This window comes from Dioscorea cayenensis, chromosome 19 (genome assembly GCF_009730915.1).
Source record: "Dioscorea cayenensis subsp. rotundata cultivar TDr96_F1 chromosome 19, TDr96_F1_v2_PseudoChromosome.rev07_lg8_w22 25.fasta, whole genome shotgun sequence".
Classification (NCBI taxonomy): domain Eukaryota; kingdom Viridiplantae; phylum Streptophyta; class Magnoliopsida; order Dioscoreales; family Dioscoreaceae; genus Dioscorea; species Dioscorea cayenensis.
The window spans coordinates 1,415,047-1,434,555 of record NC_052489.1 but is presented as its reverse complement, the minus strand read 5'-3'; the positions used below and the strand labels follow the sequence as shown (position 1 = coordinate 1,434,555).

Genomic DNA, 19,509 nt, shown 5'->3' with positions numbered 1-19,509 from the left:
AAATAAATTGCATTAAAACTACTAATTAATAGTATTGAGGGGCATTAATAAAAACATTTATTTTTATTATTGTTATTATTAAGTGGATATAATATTTCATTAATATCTTAATTTTAATTTGCAGATTATAATCTATTTGTCATTCCATCTAAGCACATCATGGAATAGGCACAATCATTTATTGAGTTCCTCTCTCTTTATAGTATTATTAGTTGTAGGTTTTTTTTTCTCAATCCTTCTAAAGAACTAAACCTACTTCAATGTGAAAAGAAATAATATATATGTGCGTGTGTGGATATATATATATATATATTTTCTTTCTCAATAATTGAGGGCACCTAATTGAATATATTATCCAAGGTACAGATTTTGTATTAGTTTGATTCACATGAAATAATCCATTAAAAATAATGGTTGGAAGTCATTGTTTTATGAATTTATTTTATCAACATATCATTCAATTAACAATAAATAACATAAATGACACTATCTCTACTTTAATGCTCACTGTATTTATTTTATTTTTCTATTTTTATTTTTTACCATTTGACCGTATAAAGATTAGTGCATAATGTGCTTTTGATTGATATTTTATTTTGATATATGATAACAATATTTATTTAAGTATGAGGATTAAAATAATTTGAATAAAAACCAAAAAATTGCTGTATTTTTTCCTCAGTATAGAGGCTATATTAACATTTTCATTCAATTTAAGAACAACCAAAATTGATTTTTTATTATTTTTAGATTAAAATATATAGAGATAAAAATAAGAGTTTCACCTACCAAAACTAAACGTGTTTAACATAAGAACCATTTGGATTTATTTTTTTAAAACAAAATCAGAATAAAAAAACAACATAATAATAATAATTTTGTAGAACCATTTATTTGATAAAAATAACCATTTTAGTGTTTTACACAAGTAATTTAGTACCAGCTTCACAGCTAGACATGTATGTTGTCTTCTATATGTTTCTACACAAAACATTCAACAACTTTATTATATTTCCCCAAAAATATTAATAATTTTGGTTTTTTCCAAAAAAACGATAACTTGATATTTAATTTCTAGTACAAGTACTTTAAAATTATTGAAGATAAAAAAATATATTTTATTATAGTAACACAGGACAAGAGAATCTATCTAGATAAGTATGTATGTACGGTGGACAAATACAGACATGCAAGTATTGATATATTGATTGCAAGGCTTCAAAATTATAATAACCCATCAAAGACTCTAAATCCAAGCCGCCAATTTAGTTGCAATTGAAACTTCATACAGCATTAACTACTATTATTTAACCACTTACCACCAAGTTCAAATGAAATTAATTTCACACTCTTTTAAGTTGAATATATATAATTAATTTTACTTATCAACCTAACTATTAAGGTAGTATTGAAAGCCTTTATCACACTTAAATTACCAATTAAATGATGCACTTGTGACTTGTTAACATCTAAATGACAAAGTCTCATTGCATTTGCTTTCCATGCTTTTGTATATAATTAGAGTCCATTAATAATTTAAAGACCAATTAATTATATCTTTTGGTCCCCAATGAAATACCACCTTTCTCTCACCATCATACAATTGCCTCCTCCGCTAAGGCGGCCATCCATTGCCAAATTAATGCTATCTCATCATCACTCACATTCACATATATATATATATATATATATCTAATATAATATATAAATATATTCTCATATGTACATGTATAATATTAAGGATCAATTAATTAAGCTTAATGAATCTCACACGTACTGTTCATGAATGTGAATGATATGAATATTACTATAAAAGCTTATAAGATGATATTAGTTGCACTTAATGGTCATTGGTGTTTTGTAGTAAGATTTATGACTATACCTTATTTATTCAGCTGACCTTTCTTCAATGCTCATCTTGTCTCTCTCTATTTATCCATCCACTTCTCTAACCTTCTCACTCAAAGCACAACCACATTAGTAGTACCCCTGTTATGTTCTTCCATTTTACAACCTGGATATCTCTGAAGGATCTGATCAAAGTGCCGAAAGAGAAGCCGAAATGGGCCGGTCACCGTGTTGCGAAAAGATTGGCTTGAAGAAAGGGCCTTGGACGCCGGAGGAGGACCAGAAACTCTTGGCTTACATTGAAGAACACGGCCATGGAAGTTGGCGTGCATTGCCTACCAAAGCCGGTGAGTTCACGTACTAATTCTATAATTCCATGCATATATATATACGTGCATGCATGCAATCACATCATCACATGCATATGATTTATTTTGTTTAATTTTCTTCAATGATTTGAAACAGGACTACAAAGATGTGGAAAAAGCTGCAGATTAAGATGGACTAACTACTTGAGACCTGATATAAAGAGAGGCAAATTCAGTTTGCAAGAAGAACAAACCATTATCCAACTCCATGCATTACTCGGCAACAGGTATTTATATATATATATATATATATACATGAGTTAGTTTCTTAATTTCATTCTCTATATATAATTAAGAATTAGATGATGTTTATTTTGGTATTATTTAGATGGTCGGCAATTGCAACACACTTGCCAAAGAGAACTGATAATGAGATCAAGAACTATTGGAACACACACTTGAAGAAAAGACTAGCAAAGATGGGGATTGATCCAGTGACTCACAAGCCCAAAAATGAAACACTTGGTTGCCAAACAAAGAATGCGGCTAACCTTAGCCACATGGCTCAGTGGGAGAGTGCTCGGCTTGAAGCCGAAGCTAGACTTGTTAGAGAGTCAACGCTTAGGCAATCATCAACTTCATCATCATGCACCACCAACCCAACCAAGTCAACGCCTCCTCCTCCTCCTCCTCCGCCGCCTCCGCCACCTTGTCTCGACGTCTTCAAAGCATGGCAAAGCGTATCATCATCCACCGGCGTTGACCTTGAGTCCCCAACGTCAACGCTAAGCTTCTCCACCACCGGCCACCCAATTCCCACCACCACCATCATGACACAAACCCAGCTCTGCCCCGTTGACCAAGAAGTTGACTGGAAATGCTTTGGAAAGTCAACGTGGCTTAATCCCGGAACTGAAACTGAAAATGAAAATGGACATGGGTTTTGTGGCATGTTATTAGATAACTCATCTGAGAACTTAGAAGCTCAAGGAAGCTGTGTTGAAGAAGAACAAGAGAACCACAACAACAACAACAACAACAACAACAACAACATCAACAACAATAGTAACAGTAACTACTGGGACAGCATCCTTGACTTAGTCAACTCATCATCTCCTTCAAACTCGCCTTCAGTCTTCTAGTTCTAGCACCGAGTCAACTCCATCACAGATAGATAGTTTTGTCCTCATAGTAACCGTCCTTGTTGTCATGCTTGTGGTTATCAATAATGCGAACCCAATTCAATGTGCATGTATTTTATTATTATTATTCAATAATTATAATAATAGCAATAATAAATATGATAATAAAATGATAATTTGTGAGTCATGAATGGAGCAGCATGCATTTAGCTGCAATAAATGCATGGTCGTGGTTCTGGTCGGGAAATTGTGGGACCTATATCGAGTAGCAATAAGATTACAGATGAACATTGATTTTTTTTTTTAAATAAAATATAATTGTGGTATATTATTATATATATGGCATATGATGTCTATAGATAAGGAAGTCCAGCTAAGGATGAAAGGCACTTGGTGAAGGGTGGCGTTATGAGTCGCTATCAGTGAATTTATGAGGGACTTGGTGCACTAGTCTCGCTGACCTGTTCTTGCTTTCTGACTTGGTTACCCACCACCATTCAATTGGATTGCAACTTTTAACCCTTTGAGTGGATCCATAAAATAATAATATGATTTTACTTTACTCTCAATTTAATAATTGATATATATATTTGGATTCATTTTAGTTTGGTGTTACAAGTGTTTCCACATATATGGCTTTTCATTGATATGTAGTAAGAAAAAGAATTCACATTGAAGATATCTGAGCAATATGGTAGGAATAGCAAATATATTCAGAAATTTTGAACTGGTTGTCTCTTCTTACTTAGAAACAAGCTTCACCAAAATAAAAATAAAAATAATTGAAACTCTAATATAAAACCATATATTATTAGGATTGAACCAAATACAATTTGGGGAAAAATCAAACAATCAAATTAAAACATCACTGTCATTAATGTCTGATCAGACTCTGTTAGGTTCAAGCTCAAAATTAATTTTAAAAAGATTATTTTAACTCATTTATATTTAATTTGAAAAGTGATTTAGTTTACTTCAAAATTATAATCAAATAATTAAAAATTGAAATCCAACTCAATTTATCTCAAAATTATAATCTATTATGATATCAAAATAATCCTTTCTATTTTGCATTTTTCATTTTTTTAGTCTCTATAATATAAAATCTGTCCTTTTGGTCCTCGTATCTGAACATTTTCATCTCCAATTCTTCAACTGAAATGACCAAAATGACAAATCTGTCAATTAGAGAGACCAAAAGGATAAAAATGTGCGAGAACAAAAAAAGAGAATTTTACATTATATGGATTAAAAAAAACAGAAAATACAAAATAGATGGACTATTTCGATATTTTGACCTATATATAACTTTAAAGGTGAGCTGAGTCCAACAAGAGATGTTCTTGAATAACTAGATCAAAAACATAATTATTAAATGGGCTCATATCAAATTGAAAAAAATGTAGACTAGCCCATATTGCATATGGGCCCAAAATTGTAAATGGGCCGAGCTGGATTGGGCTTCTTCGTTGAGATTGAAGTGAAGTTTCCAGAGCTTTCACTCTGCCGCTATAAAGCTTATAACCTAAACCCTCGTGCTCTTCGTTTTCCTCCAACTCGCGAACCCTCTCGATCTCTCGAGCTCTCGATCTCAGCCATGGCGGTGCTCTCCGATCTCGAAGAGGAACAGGTACAGGAGCAGAAGCAGACGAAGCCTTCTTCTTCGTCTTCATCATCTTCTCCGTCAAAGTTCCCCGCCGTTGATGCCACGGACGAGGAGGTGCTTTGCTCGATCCTCGCCAAGAAAGGCACTATGCCTTTCTTGGAAACTGTGATCGATGTACTTCGGAGAAAGTCGGATCTCTTCAAGGATGAGTCTGGGGTGAAGAAGATCATGGCTGTGGTATCTGCTGCCAGGGACAAAGTGGTCGCCGATGAGAGGCGCCAGAAGGAGGCTGAGGCTGCTCGCAAGGCCTCCGTTCAAGCTGAGAAACCAAAGGAGACTTCTTTGAAGCTGAAAGAGGAGATGACTTCAGAGAAACAACCTGCGGAGGCGGCCGAAGAGAAAGAGAAGAGCAGCGGCGGCAGTGAGTTTCTTTGCCTCTTCATCTCTCTTTCTAGCACATTAATCTAGTCAATCACTTAATTACTCAAATCTGATTTGATGCTTTATTCGGATAGGCTTGATTGCCATGATTGAATTATTCGTCATGAGATTGTTTATGATATGTCGATAATGTTTGTATTCTCTTTGTGATCTTTTGTTTCTTGATGTGTTTTATGAATTATAGGCTATTAAACTTGGACATTGCAAAGGATTAGATATAGGGTATATGAGCAAAATAATTGACATTGGTGGTTAGAGAAGGAAAACAGCAACTCAAAGACAGGTACATAGTTTTACTAATGACAAAGAAAGGTTTATCTAGGGCATGGTCTTTATAGTTGACATAAGATAATATCTGGGCTAATATTAAGAGAATAGCCCGTGCGAAATTCCTTTGCAAAATTCTGACTCCACTTTGTGTACTTTTCCAAATATATGAGGCTGATAGAGAGATTATGTAGCTGTATATGTCTGAAAATATGAAAATATTTAATGGGAATTGTGTTAAAAGACTAAAGTTTATATCATCATTAATGTGTCAAAAAAATGTGTGTGTGTGTGTGTGTGTTTTTATAAGGAGAGCAAAATTAAAATGGCATGTGAGATATTTTGAGCAATGCTTGCGGCATTGAACACATTTTGTTAAATAGCTCACATCCAAATTCTGAACTTTATTGTAACACATGCCTCTTTACCTCTATCAATTCTGTGTTAATTAGAAATACTTGTTGGTTTATATAAACATTCACAAATTTATTTACATGGGCATGCATTGAATTGTATATGATAGTTAATCTATTTGCATGAACTTAGATAATTTCCTACCTTCATTGCAATCTAATCAAGTTACTACTTTATGTGGAGGTATGGGTTCTTTTTTTTTGGATTTATGATGCTGATCTTTAGAATTAGTGGCCTTTGATGGACAAGGTATTTGAAGTTGGGGATTTTATAAGAGGTCCTTTATTGACTAAAGAGGATGGGACTCCTAATCTGATTGCCATTATTGCACTAGTTTCGATTTTCTGGAAAATCTGATATGGAGGATCTGTTGGAGGTTGTTACTCTCTACCATGACAGTGATTGGGTCAATGCCTTGCTAGTAACTTCGTTTGTTATGATGTAATATATCCTTGTAGGTGTTGTATCTCTCAAGCATATGCAATACAAGTGGGTTAATGAGCTTAACTGCCACGTATTTGCTTTGAGAAGGCGGTATACTAGAAACATAGATGATGAACAGAAATCACCCTTGCATGAGATATAAATTTCATTTTAATTGACACTCTGCATGTTAATTTGCAGCTTGAGAAAACTAGTTTATGTGCAAATCTGAATGTTTTTATTCTATATCTACAGCACCAAACTCTGGAAATGGTCTGGATTTAGAAAACTATTCCTGGACCCAAATCCTTCAGGAGGTTAGTGTTAGTGTCCCCATCCCTCCTGGGACGAAGTCACGGTTTGTCACGTGTGAGATTAAGAAGAACCATCTGAAGGTTGGTTTGAAGGGAAACCCCCCCATCATCGATGTAAGTGGCTTATTGCTTTTGTTGTCATTGTGTTGATATTTACCACTTAAATCAACATTAAAGTTGTAGTATGTTTTAATCAGATTCAAAGTGAAATGTGTATTTTGTTCTTTTAGGGTGAACTTTATCAAGCTGTGAAACCAGATGATTGCTTTTGGAGCATAGGTTTGTATCTTCATCTGACTGCACAAGTGTTCTCTGAGGATATAGCTGGTTGTTCCATTGGAATTTTCCATCTCATTTATTTTCCTTTGTGTGCTCATGCAGAAGATGAAAAATCCCTCTCAATACTTTTGACCAAACACAATCAGATGGAATGGTGGAAATCATTGATAAAAGGTGACCCTGAGATTGATACACAAAAGGTTGAACCTGAGAACAGTAAGCTGTCTGATTTGGATCCTGAAACCAGGCAAACGGTGGAGAAAATGATGGTAAAATCCTGATGCTATTTAATACTAACTCTTTTTCCGTTTTAGTATAGATCATTGATTTTACTATGTACGTACACTCACATATCATCTCATACCATCCTTACTCATCAATCAATGTCATGCTATTTTGTGCTCTTGTGCTAAACTATTTTTAGACCTTTATGTTCACAATGCATGCAAGTCCAGTGTTTTTTTTCCCTGTGGAAATGTTACTGTTCTATTTTCTGTTTCTATTGACTAATGCCTTTCATTGATGTGCATTTCCAGTTTGACCAGAGACAGAAATCCATGGGGCTCCCAAGCAGTGATGAGATGCAGAAGCAAGAAATTATGAAGAAATTCATGGCACAGGTGAATAAGCTTCCCTCAGCTGTTATGCCTTTTCTTTCAGATTTTTTATCAATGTCTTTGTTTATTTTTTGCAGCATCCGGAGATGGACTTTTCTAAGGCCAAAATGGGTTGATAAAAGTGACATCATTACTCAATCGACCCTATTTCGTTTGTAGTTTTAATGGTAATCGTGAGGGTTTTAGGGGATTTTTTAAGTGGACATATATTGCTGTCAAAGAAATCTATTTGGTTGACTCTTAATGTGTTAGCTTCTAGTTATTTTTTGCGTTCTTTTTCCTATGCTTGGAATCTATGGAACTACCGTTGTGTGCCATTCACCATTTTATCAACGAACTCTTATTACCTCGGAAAATTCTCTTTGGTTATGAATACTTTTTTTTCATTCTTATTTTTAAGCATGTACAAGATTTAATTACAAATAAAGATATTAGATAATATATATTAGTAAATAATCATTATTAATGAGGAAATTAAAATTTTAATTTCTTTTAAAAAAAATAAATTTAATTAGGTCAAAAACAAAATTATGATTTACGCACTATTACTCTAGGTTACACATTGTGCATACCACTAATAACTTCAGAACAATAACAACCTTTGTTGAACCCATTCATGATAATGGGTTTGGTGTTGATAAGAGAAGATACCAAAAATAAAGAAAGATGGAAAGAAAGATACTAAAAAGTATAAAACGTGTTTAATTACACTAATTTTCAGCAATTATATCTAGAACATACAATAGGAAAAATAAAACATCCGATCTTAAAAATAAATAGACTACTAACACACACCAGTACACAGTTCTTGGCTTATCATGTTGATGCTACTCCAAATGAAATTTGCTGACCAGTTCCCATGCCTTCCTTAAAAGTTCAAACACAAACCAAAAACAGGGTGCAGCTCCACTACAACAATTAGTACGTAGATGAGAAACACATGCAGCCTCATCCAACCATCCGATTCACTATGTCATTAAGAATTAGTGTTCCTCCAGAGGTTCATCATATGAGTAGAAACAAGGAAACCTTCTGAATTGTCATAATTAATCCCAAAAAATCCACCTCATATGATCTTATTTCTAACATCTTCAAGTTTCTTAAGGATTTCACCTGGCGTGCGATCCAGTTCATCTGCGATCTTTCTCTGCAAATCAGGAGGAAGCGTTGGATATTGTTCGCAAAGATCACCATCAATTACATCCTGCAAAATAGCACACAATCTCCAAATTCAATCCTGGAATCATGTTCAAAGGTCACAGGGTTTAAATTCATAGAGAAAACCAGTTGTTAATTTATGAGCTAAAAACACAACACTGTCAAGCTATCTCACCTACTTTCATCAAACTGTATGGCAATACTTATCCTAATCAAATCATCAATAACATTGGCACTTAAATTTTTTATTTCCAGAAAGACTACAATGACGCAAGAACAAAGGTGATCATCATAAAAAGGTTTCCTCCGACTATAAATCATCAACAGAAGATCTAATGATTCAGAAACTTAGGTCAATCCATAAAGAGTAAATATGAAATCATGCTTGCATCAATATTTCATAAGCCGTGTGTTAGTGATGTTAAAAATAATTTACCTTCACGGGAAAATAAGCAGATCTGTAGGCCATGTGATCTCTTCCACACAAAGGAGGATGTTCTTGCCTCATGTGCATCTCCAAATGAGAGAAAAAATCCACATCTTCCCTTGAGGTGAATGCAAGCAATGCCCCCAAACTTCCCATCACTGTACCATAAATAATGCAGTCACCCCCACCTGGTATCAGTGAAGCTTTCTGAAGACAGGTCACCAAATCGCCAACATGGAACTGTACGATCTCCTCGACCTTGTTGGGAGCACCGTTCAACTTCCCCTGCTCCCACTTGATCCTCCCACCCGTGGGGTCCTCTTCTATTTCATCAGACACATCCTGTGGTAGTCGGACAAAGTAAATATTACCAAACTTGTCTGCCCCGGCCATGGTATCAAAGTCAATGTGATGTGATGCCGTAAGCCATCTTGGGACAGAGTCGTCAGCAAAGATATACAGTTGATTCTCATCCCGCCTATACTTGCAGTAGTGGAATGACTGAAATAACAGCAAAATTTTACATGATTAATTACTAATATAGGAAGGTATGCAGAATGTGAAACACATGATCATAGAGTTTGGTAAGCATGACACCAATATACAACTGATTTCCATAATCAAGAAAGACAATTAAATTAGATGGAGTGGAAGAGATTCAAATCACATATTTAACAAGTGTTTAAAAAATTTTACTCTAGACACTCAAACAGAATATTCAAGCTATGAGTAACAAGTGTCATTAGCATCATGAATACCTCAAAATTGTATAAAAAATATAGAACGGAGCAATACTTGTTGTCAGTATGTACTGTGGAAAATAAGAAGAGAATAAGTAGTTTAATGTTATTGCTAAATGGTTGTAGTAGTTAATATCAAAGCAATTCTTGCTTAATATAAGCCAAGCAATCAGTGGGAATGACCACTCTTTCAGCTCTCTCATCCTCAAATTTTTGTGATTGTGGAACACAAGCAATTGATATCAGAGAAGATGACTACCAGTTTCTATGTCCTTACATCCAAAGAGCTTGCAGCTGGACTACTAGGAAACTCACATTTGATTTTTCACTTTTTCTATATTTCTTGAGATTGGCATTAGATAGCAATTTCCTGAGTATCTACCGGGAGCCAAAAATAGGCATTACCAGCCAAAGTAGAGGATAATGGCAATGAAAATCTACAAATGGAGCCTATGCTACATCCAGATGTATAAATCAACAGAAAATATTACACCTTGCTCATAGAACACAACTGGTTAAGAAATTTTGTGTGTTTATCTTTTGCATGCTACTCTATTCATCAGCACATGACAAGGCACAACTTTCTTTGGATCCATTTCTTAAAATTGGTACTCATAATATACACCATGAACCACAAGAAACAACCACTACATCACTTATATTCAGTGCTAAAACGTATTAAAATTTCACTGAATAATAACAGGATTAAGCTTTATAACTGACAAGTTGGAACTTCGATAAGGTACTATGCTATTGGTAAAACAGAGCCATATGAAAAGCTCTAATGATGATTTATGCAAGGCATACCATGAAGCCTCAAACTGTGTGGTGGACCTTAGACACAATATTGTGCCTTAAGCATAGGAAAAAGGTTTATGACGATTTTGAACATGGGAAGCATTTGCGAGCAGAAGTTTACCAACATAGGAGATCTTAAATCATTTGACAGGGGAAAAAAGACTTACCACCGCCACATTTCACAGTAAGGTAGACTTTGACATAGACAAGTACCAAATGGAGTGGCACTAATCAAATAAGTAGCATGATGTAAAATTTATTTAAGTGGGTTATGAAAACATAGAATTAGAAGAAAGAGCAATCTAAAATGAAATTGTTAGAGAATGGATGTGTACAGAGGCCCCTCACAATGATCAGGAGAACTACTGATAAAATCTGTTTGCTTCAACTACATATTATCATATTAATGATGTGTAAAGATTCCAGCAAGCTTGCTTCTCTTAACCAAGTGTGTTCATTAAGTCATGACTACACCAGAAACTTAAAACATCAAAATATGTTAGAAGAATGTATGGCAAACAAGTAGGTTAATGATGAGTCATATGATGTAATTCAAATTGTTAATCTTATACCATATAAAAATGAAAATCTACAGATGCATAGCATTCAAATTTCTGAAAGTAAAGCATGCATAATGAAAGGCAAGGAATACCATACCTCTTGGATGTCGCCAACATAAATCCTGTCCCGGTAGGTATGAATTGACATGATGGTATTGGGGAAAAGCTTGTTTTCACATTTCCTCAGAAGTCTTCTCTTCCCTAGATCATACAACCTAAGCACCGATCCAATCCCTGCAAGCAGCCTCCCTTGAAACTGGCAAAGTGCAAGAGGGACACCTTCTACTTGGGTCTTATGCAGCAACTCGAGAGATTTTCCTTCTTCCACAAACCTATATATGTGAATGAATCCAGCAGTCAAGCTCCTCTTAGGCCAGAACTGCAACCCCTTTGCCGTGCCAACAGCCAAGAGAGTGCCATGCTCCTTATCATGGAAATTCACAGTACACACACTAAAGGCAGCCTCATTATCCTGCAGCTCCAAAAGACAGGTTGTATTCCCTGTCCTAGGATCGAGAATTCTGATGCAAGAAGCCCATTTGTTTGACTCTGCCTTTGGGTAGCCATATTGCTCATCAGAAAGTGTGTCTTCATTTTCCTCCTCATCACCACCACCTCCACCATTCTCCATCTGGTCAACATTATTGGGATTTCCATTCTCCCCCATACCAGCAGCTTCTAGGCACTCCTTCCTAGCAGCTTCTCGCTCTTCTGCAGTGAATGCTCCATGATCACTCTCAACAATGACTAAAAGTTTCCGTTTTGGCTGAAGTACAAACTTGCGGGGAGTATATCTTAGGGGAATGGCAGTTTCGTTGAATGTCTCCCCCAACCGCTCAATTGTGAAAACCCTCAAAGCATCTCCAGCAACAGCAACCACACCTTCAGCACACTGATCTGATGAAAATGATGCAGCATATTCAAGTGTTTCATAGGAGAGAGGTGTTAACAAGAAATGCCCTTGATGAATATAACCAAGCCAAGGACGACTTGACAAGCAAAGCATTGCCCTCCGACCCCTCACAATAGCTGAGAAGAGCTTGGGAGCTCTCAGACCCAAGAACCTAGAACGAGTATCTGAAAGCTGACCAGTAACCATATCTACAACCGTCCTGAAGAGAACACCATTCTGCAAGCCAGCATTTAGAAACACACTTGCAGGATGATCCGCACCATCCTCTCCACCTACAGAAGCCTGCACTTCCAGCAACAGCAGGGACTCGGGAGGTGAGGAAACACTCTGCACACTCAATATCTGCATACAGTCATCAGGGTCCAATGACAAAATCCGAATTGTGTTGTCATAAGAACCAACAGCAAGGAAGCGAGATCTCTGCCTCCCTTCAGGAACAGGCGCAATATCTAAACAAGCTACATCTCCTGGCATCTCATGCTTCTCCACCTCCATCAGTTGACCTGTCATATCCATTTCGAAGTAAATAAGCTCACCACCACTCAGAGCAATCACGACTTGAAGCCTGTTGGACCCAACCTTAACAATGGTCTTCTTTCCAGGTGTCTTCCACTCATTTATACGCCCATCCTCTCTTATATGCCTTATTCCGTTGGGATGCACCTGCATAAGAGAATCATCACCAAGCAAAGAAACTGCTAATGAAGGTGTAGTATCAAGGAAACCGCTATCACTGACTTCCTCCACCGTCTCACCAATAGATAGCACAAGCGTAGCATTGGCGAAGGACACAACAATGTAGGCATCAAACTCATCATTCACATTCTTCTTCACAGTCCAGACTGCATTGGGCACACCAGGGAGTTGTGAGACAGCCATCTCACTGATTGCCAGCCCAGGCCTCAAAATTCGAAGGGATGAGCGAGGCCCTCTGCCACAAAGAGTGAATATTTGGGGTGTCTCCTCTTCAAACAGGTTGGCAACCCTCATATCCATGATTGACATCAGGCTCTCTATCTGATCAATCCTCACCAAGTTCTTAAGCCCACGGGGCTGGAAGAATAGTGGCTGGAAGCCCTCTTCAGTCTCCATCAAAGTGGCAGAGGATGCCTCCACATCATCCCCATCTCCAATGGCACGAAACTGATACAGCGCATGGTTCCCAAACTCTGACGCAGCAAAAAGGAAACCAGTCTTGAGAACACACATTGCAGATGTCACTGGGATGGTGTCGAAATACTTGATCTTGAGCTCAGAAACCCGATCACCATCATGTTCAAGAGTGGCCTTGAAGATGTCGCCATATTCAGTCTGAAGGAGGAAAAAGAACATGGACTTCTGCCGGTGCATTGCAGCAGAGACAATCAGGACACCACGGTCAGTATGGAGGTCAGCTCTCCGGGGAATGACAGCACGCACATCCGGGTGACCATGGTTCTTATAGATGACAAAGTTCTCAGCGCAAACAAGGACGCCACTGGGCCCATCGCCGCCGCCGGGGACGGTGACAAGGAGATTAGCCCCGTTATCAATAGGTTCAGTCCACTTCCGGGAGACGTGATTGAGGCCGAGGTCGAGCTCGTAGAAGGTGAGATGCTTCTGGGCATAGAGAGCGGCCTTGCCGGTGGGATCCTGGTCCGCTTCGGAGTAGTCAAGCTCGATGGCCGCGAAGATAGGGTTGTCAAAGCCACAATCAACGCCGGTAATGGAGTAGGTGATGGTGTGGGACTTGTGAGCTTCGAGAGGGGAAGAGATGGTGAGGCGGGCAACGGTGTCGCGATTGAGAACGTACACGAGCTTTTGTTTCTCGCAAGCAGCGATCATAACAGCGCGGCCCTTGGGGTCGACGGCGAGATACTGGCCAGGAACGATGCGGCGGCAGCCAGACTTCCCGAAGGTCTCCTGGTGGACTTTATCGAAGCAGTTGCGGTCCTTGCTGTACTCGAGGATGACGATGCGGCCGGAATCGGTGCCGACGACGATGTAGTCTTTCTGGGAGCCAGTAAGGCGGAACTGGGCGAGGGAGCGGATGACGCCGAAGACTTCGACGGAGTGAATGGTCTGGATCTTGCCGGCATCGTCAGGGCGGAGGAGATCAAGGGTTTTGCCTCGGGCGACGATGATCTCTTGGGTCTTGCCGCCGATGAAGTTGCCGTTGGTGGCGCACACGATGCCCGTCGCCTGCTGCAGCGTCAGGCTATATAGGTACATCGCTGCTGCTCCTCCTCCTCTTCTTCTTCTTCTTCTTCGAAGAGATCGAGGTCTAGGGTTTACGGCCAAAGAAGTGAGAAACACCGAAGAAGGAGAGGATTGAGTGATTTTTAATGGGCCTGGCTTCGAAACGGGTCAAATACGACCCGGCCCGATAACAGCTCTTTGATTCAGATCCAACCGACTTATTCAAGGTATATATGCATAGATAACCCTGAAAAAATATCAAATTACACAAATTATTTCCGTGGAGTTTCCTCCATATATCATAAATATATTTGTATAAATAAAAACTTTACTAAAGTGATTTTTTTATTGGAAAACCAAAAATAAATATTTAGATATAGTTGAAGGATCAATCTTTGGCTTTGAATTAATTATAATTATTAATTATACATCAAAGGAATTATCTTGAGGGTATTTAAATATAAAGAACTATCTTCTCTTCTTTTTTTTTTTAATGTAATTTGATGATGGACTTTATTAACCTATAAATATATGCAAACACCAATCTTTTATCTTATGAGGTGATTAAAAATGTCTTTTTATTCAAAGATTGAACATTAGCACAAATAGAAATAAATAAATTAATTTATAGACACATTAATAAAAGCATGTATCTGTGTAAATATGTCCAAACCCCTCAAAACAACAATATTTATGTTTATATCCTTTTGATCAACAAACAACTTTGTTATATTTTATTTTGACAATGAAATTAGAGAGCCAAGGTCAACAATATCTATTCAAAGATTTTGCTGTTCTCACAAGGGTTAGGCAGAAATACAATTTTTATAAGGGTACATTTGAAAATTTACAATCTAAAACAGCCTCCAAACAGGAGATGCATTTTAGCAACAAGAACTGCTGATTCAAGTGGCAAAAAACAATGTACACAGCTGATTCAAGTGGTATAACAAATAAAACAATTAATATGATGATATTACATGAGCATCAAGTAAAGATTGACATCTTCGAAAAAGAAAATTACATGTAGCAGGAGCAACAGCAGTCATTTCTTTTACTGCCATTGTATTACATGTAACCGGGAAGGCATACAAAGCACAACTCCCTGATCAAGAACAGAAATACGAGTTTACGGGTTAATGACACTCTATTGCATTCTTGAGACACTCATGAGGGTTAGCATAAAAAAAATCCTCTTCTTTCGGCTTGTCTGGAACTAGTTTCCTGCAGGCTGGTTGTCCGAGCGTGCTTTCATGTGCAAGACGAACAGCTTTAACAAAACCATCCCAAGAGAGTGTTTTGTTTTCATGCATATCAAGAAGCTCCACTAATTTTCTCCGATCCAGCAATATACTTCTCCGGAAACCAAGATACCTGCAGAAAAACCAGATAGAAAATTAGAGACATGGTGATACTTGTTGATTTGTTAATGAAGTAAATGTGCAAGGATTTCGTTTGAACTGAACCTGCGATGGCCTTCGACAACTTTGGCCATATTCCCATTGAAGGTGGGAATAAAAATATCACTGGCTATAGAAACCATGTAATCTAAAGCAGCCATTTGTGAGGAATGGTTCTGGAATTGCTTCAGATCTTCATGGTCTAGTAGCTTCTCCTTGCGAACCTAAAAATCATGAATTGTGCCTATTATTCATTTCAGTGAAGATATTCATAAATTTATAAAGCATAACACACAAGTGAAACAGCAGTACCATAATGTAATTAAATCACCAAAGCATTACAGGATTGTGAAAATTAAGATATAGACAAATAGTGATCAAAAGAAAATCCAATTCACAAGATAGACTGTCTCAGGAACTAAGCAAGATATAAATTTTGAAGCCATAGTAGCATAGCTCAGGCTAATTCTTACAAGTCTAGGAAATGCAGCTTGCAATGCTGAGAGCCTCCGAGCACTGCCATATGTCTCACCGGAAGCAATGTAGATTTGAGTACCACTATCAAAACCCAAGGCTCGCAAAACAAGAGTGGTTTCCTCCGGTGTCAGAGGGCACAGGCCTTTCAATCTCTTGTCTTCAGAGTCTATCTCTTTCTCCTTCCACCATTGGTGAGCATATCTAAATTGTGTAAGGTGCGTGAGACTATTGACAAGAGAATATTGATGTGTTTTCCAACAAGCAAAGATCAAACATCATAATTTGTTATCAGATATAGCATGTATGAAATCAATCCTTTGCTATCTGCACAATATACAATTCCTTTGGCCTAAAGTCATGAGTAAATGGAAAAATTATTTTTAAAAAAAAATGCTCTCTCATGTTCATTGTAAAATGGAGAAATACTAAAAAAAACATGAAACAGGACCACCAATTATCCTCGTCTTAATAAAGCTATAGAAAGATTCTGCATATAAAAGTTGTTCATAGATCAACAGTGACTGAGGGAGAGCTCATGACACTATAAATGGTTATTAGTCACATGCATGGTCAATTGATGATCATTTATGTTGGACAGGTCTGTGATCCAAATATGGGGATGAGGTCATGATCTAGCAGATACTATACACTTTCTAAAGAGGGAAAAGAAGGAAATATCGAGAAACTGACTAACATTTATGACTTCTCTCCATTAATGGAAATATGAATACGAGAGATCAGTAAAAATAAAAATAAAAAAAAAGGAAGAATTTAATCTGATCATCATATCATTCATGCGTATGCACCTGTCCAACACAAGTACCTGAGCTATAATTTTGTTTCATATAATAAATTAATATGTCTTTCTTCTTATTCACATGAAACCTAATAATAACGTTATGAACTAATTGATTTACGCAAATGATAGGAAAACAAAATTCCAATATTACATATATAGTGATACAGCAATTTAAAAAGGGTTTGGATACAAACCTCATCCTTCTAAGCTCCTCAGCTTCTTCCTTAGTGCAACCATGAGTGCAACCTGAGAATGAAAGCATGTCCATCTCATACCTCAAATGCAAAGCCACAAAAGTTCCTCTTCCTCGAAGAATATTGATCAATTTTTTCCCTAAAGCCTCAATTTGAGGAGTGAACTTTAGTGCCTGATAGTTAACACGACATCTAAGCTTTTGAAGCTCGATAGGTAGACCATTATTAGCCAGACGTGCATCAGTCTTGTTGAAATGTATCACCTTGAATTTCTTGAAAAGTGGCAGAATCTAGCCAAACAGAAAATGGGAATGAAAGATCATTTGACAGCAGAAGTATCGAGATAGAACAAATTGACTCAAAGGAGTGATTCTATACTGTGTGAATATAGTGAAAAAACACAAACCAAAAGATTAAACACTGCAGCTATTGTACTGTAGATGGCTATCCTTTTAGGCAAAGGGTCTAACCTGATGCAAGTAATATTTCTCATCAGACCAGCTTTTCGGAGGCATTGTCAGTGTATCATTTGATGCATTTCTAGAAAATTTCTTGGGTAGCCTTTGAATTATATGAACTTCACCTCTTAAAGACTCAATGAAATGCCTCACATCAAATATATCATCAAAATTGCTGCACAAATATTTCAAACAGATAGAAATTTCACTTCCAAGGCAAAGATGATAAAAGAGGACAGGTAATAGGACCTTCGAAATGCATCAACTACCTTGGATCTGCCCAAAACGATGTTTTATCGAGCTCTGGGAATAACCAATGTGAGGTTTAACCAATGGGCAACAGTCACCATATCACAAATCTAAAAAATTGATTACCAGAGAAAATAAAATGAGGTCACAAGAAGAAAACATCCAGTAAATCAGACAAAAATTATCCAGGAAAGAATTTACACACAGCAGAACGCATTTGATTCAGGCCTCCATTGCAAGAAACTTTGAGATAACCATTACTCTTATAAATTCCTGCAATAACAATCATTATAAACAGCCAAAATTACTAACTTCATGGTCACAAGTCAAGTTTAATGAAAGGATTTATAGAATAAAAGTAAAAAACTCAATGATCAAATCTTTTATTACAGTTTCAATACAGTAATGATATTCCAATTTTATTCACTTTGAGTTTGCAATATGAAAGATCAGAAAGTGAATTCTCAAGCCCGAACAGTCTTCTTATATAAGCCTGAATTATGATACACCCCTTCTAGAATATGACTACTAGAAGCCTAGGAAGCTCTCTTTTCAACTCTACATTCAAGAATTCCTTACACTTACTAATCAATGATAAATTCGGTACAGTTTAAGAAACTAAAGTTAACATTTTTCATTATCTACCGCATTGAGCAACTTAGATCTTTGTGATACCAACCTTGAATATAAAACTAAACATCCTTCCAAAATTCTCAGAATCTTATATGGTATAAAAATAAATCACTCACCATTACTCCCTCTGACTATACTACCTCCCAACAAAGATCCCAATAAAAAAGGTTGAATTTTTTTCATTGAAACAACAGAGTAGAAGTCCTCCAAAGAAAAAGCAACAGTTGGGGGAAAACCATATACATACTGGAAGGCAGACGAGACAGAGGCGGCGGCAGAGAAAGGGAATCAGATCTGAGCGAGAAGTTCGGAAACCAAGAGCTACCAAAGAAGAAGAAGCGGTTCCTCGAGGGAGCGAAGATGCGAGGGCTGAACCAGATGGGACCTAGGGCGAACACCTGCGCAACGCACGCCCAAACAATGACGCAGGAGCAAACCCTTGTGAACCACGTCTGCAACCGCGCCCTCTGGGGCGGCATTGACAACGCCGCCCCGACCACCTTCTGCGCACTTGCTCCGGCCACCGTCGTCAGCCCCAGCTTCAGCTACGCCTTCATGACTGCACCACCACAAAGCTTTCATCCCCCAGCGTCCTCTCCTCTTCCTCTATGAATTGAACGATCATCAAAAACACAAATCTATCAAAATCTCTCTACAGATTTCGTCTCTGCTTGATCTGGAGAGAAGATCAGAAGCCCCAATTGCTCCAAAATTCCCTCTTTTTCCTCTCTCCTCCTCGATTTGCACGAGAGAATGATCCCTTCTTTCTTCTTTATCTTTCGCTAGACTATGAGCACTGGTTTTTTTCAAAGTGAATTAATGTGGATGGGTCTTGATGATCAGGAAGGAGAAACAATTTTTACATA

General features: G+C 37.4%; 4 protein-coding genes across 4 annotated transcripts; 2 read left to right on the top strand and 2 right to left on the bottom strand.

Annotated features, from left to right (window-relative positions):
- Positions 1 to 1,896: 1,896 nt before the first annotated feature.
- Positions 1,897 to 3,463, top strand: LOC120249665 (transcription factor MYB16-like). Its single transcript, XM_039258254.1, has 3 exons — positions 1,897 to 2,195; positions 2,314 to 2,443; positions 2,545 to 3,463. Exons 1-3 carry the CDS (start codon positions 2,063 to 2,065, stop codon positions 3,296 to 3,298), a joined length of 1,017 nt encoding a protein of 338 aa, XP_039114188.1. The 5' UTR covers positions 1,897 to 2,062; the 3' UTR covers positions 3,299 to 3,463.
- A 1,261-nt stretch (positions 3,464 to 4,724) lies between these two features.
- Positions 4,725 to 8,028, top strand: LOC120249664 (protein BOBBER 1). Its single transcript, XM_039258253.1, has 6 exons — positions 4,725 to 5,325; positions 6,705 to 6,877; positions 6,994 to 7,042; positions 7,145 to 7,311; positions 7,579 to 7,662; positions 7,737 to 8,028. The coding sequence occupies exons 1-6, from the start codon at positions 4,740 to 4,742 to the stop codon at positions 7,773 to 7,775; spliced, it is 1,098 nt and encodes a 365-aa protein (XP_039114187.1). The 5' UTR covers positions 4,725 to 4,739; the 3' UTR covers positions 7,776 to 8,028.
- A 288-nt stretch (positions 8,029 to 8,316) lies between these two features.
- Positions 8,317 to 14,572, bottom strand: LOC120283613 (spliceosome-associated protein 130 A). Its single transcript, XM_039290319.1, has 3 exons — positions 11,440 to 14,572; positions 9,254 to 9,745; positions 8,317 to 8,863 (listed from the first exon to the last, which is right to left on the bottom strand). Exons 1-3 carry the CDS (start codon positions 14,464 to 14,466, stop codon positions 8,726 to 8,728), a joined length of 3,657 nt encoding a protein of 1,218 aa, XP_039146253.1. The 5' UTR covers positions 14,467 to 14,572; the 3' UTR covers positions 8,317 to 8,725.
- A 771-nt stretch (positions 14,573 to 15,343) lies between these two features.
- LOC120250554 (rhamnogalacturonan I rhamnosyltransferase 1) lies at positions 15,344 to 19,509 on the bottom strand. Its single transcript, XM_039259380.1, is given in 10 exon segments — positions 15,344 to 15,807; positions 15,900 to 16,057; positions 16,307 to 16,511; positions 17,304 to 17,593; positions 17,774 to 17,936; positions 18,031 to 18,068; positions 18,070 to 18,120; positions 18,216 to 18,283; positions 18,891 to 19,249; positions 19,300 to 19,509. Coding segments are annotated over 9 exon segments (1,443 nt in total). The 5' UTR covers positions 19,123 to 19,249; positions 19,300 to 19,509; the 3' UTR covers positions 15,344 to 15,569.

Excerpts from the sequence above, each read along its gene's own strand:
- LOC120249664 (XM_039258253.1), top strand. The coding sequence starts at position 4,740 with ATGGGCCGAGCTGGATTGGGCTTCTTCGTTGAGATTGAAGTGAAGTTT. Across the intron at positions 7,043-7,144 it reads TGATTGCTTTTGGAGCATAG|AAGATGAAAAATCCCTCTCA; the intron begins GTTTGTATCTTC and ends GTGCTCATGCAG. Across the intron at positions 7,312-7,578 it reads AAACGGTGGAGAAAATGATG|TTTGACCAGAGACAGAAATC; the intron begins GTAAAATCCTGA and ends GTGCATTTCCAG.
- LOC120283613 (XM_039290319.1), bottom strand. The coding sequence starts at position 14,466 with ATGTACCTATATAGCCTGACGCTGCAGCAGGCGACGGGCATCGTGTGC. Across the intron at positions 9,746-11,439 it reads ATGTTGGCGACATCCAAGAG|TCATTCCACTACTGCAAGTA; the intron begins GTATGGTATTCC and ends CTGTTATTTCAG. Across the intron at positions 8,864-9,253 it reads CTGCTTATTTTCCCGTGAAG|GATGTAATTGATGGTGATCT; the intron begins GTAAATTATTTT and ends GCTATTTTGCAG.
- LOC120249665 (XM_039258254.1), top strand. The coding sequence starts at position 2,063 with ATGGGCCGGTCACCGTGTTGCGAAAAGATTGGCTTGAAGAAAGGGCCT. Across the intron at positions 2,196-2,313 it reads TGCATTGCCTACCAAAGCCG|GACTACAAAGATGTGGAAAA; the intron begins GTGAGTTCACGT and ends GATTTGAAACAG. Across the intron at positions 2,444-2,544 it reads CATGCATTACTCGGCAACAG|ATGGTCGGCAATTGCAACAC; the intron begins GTATTTATATAT and ends GGTATTATTTAG.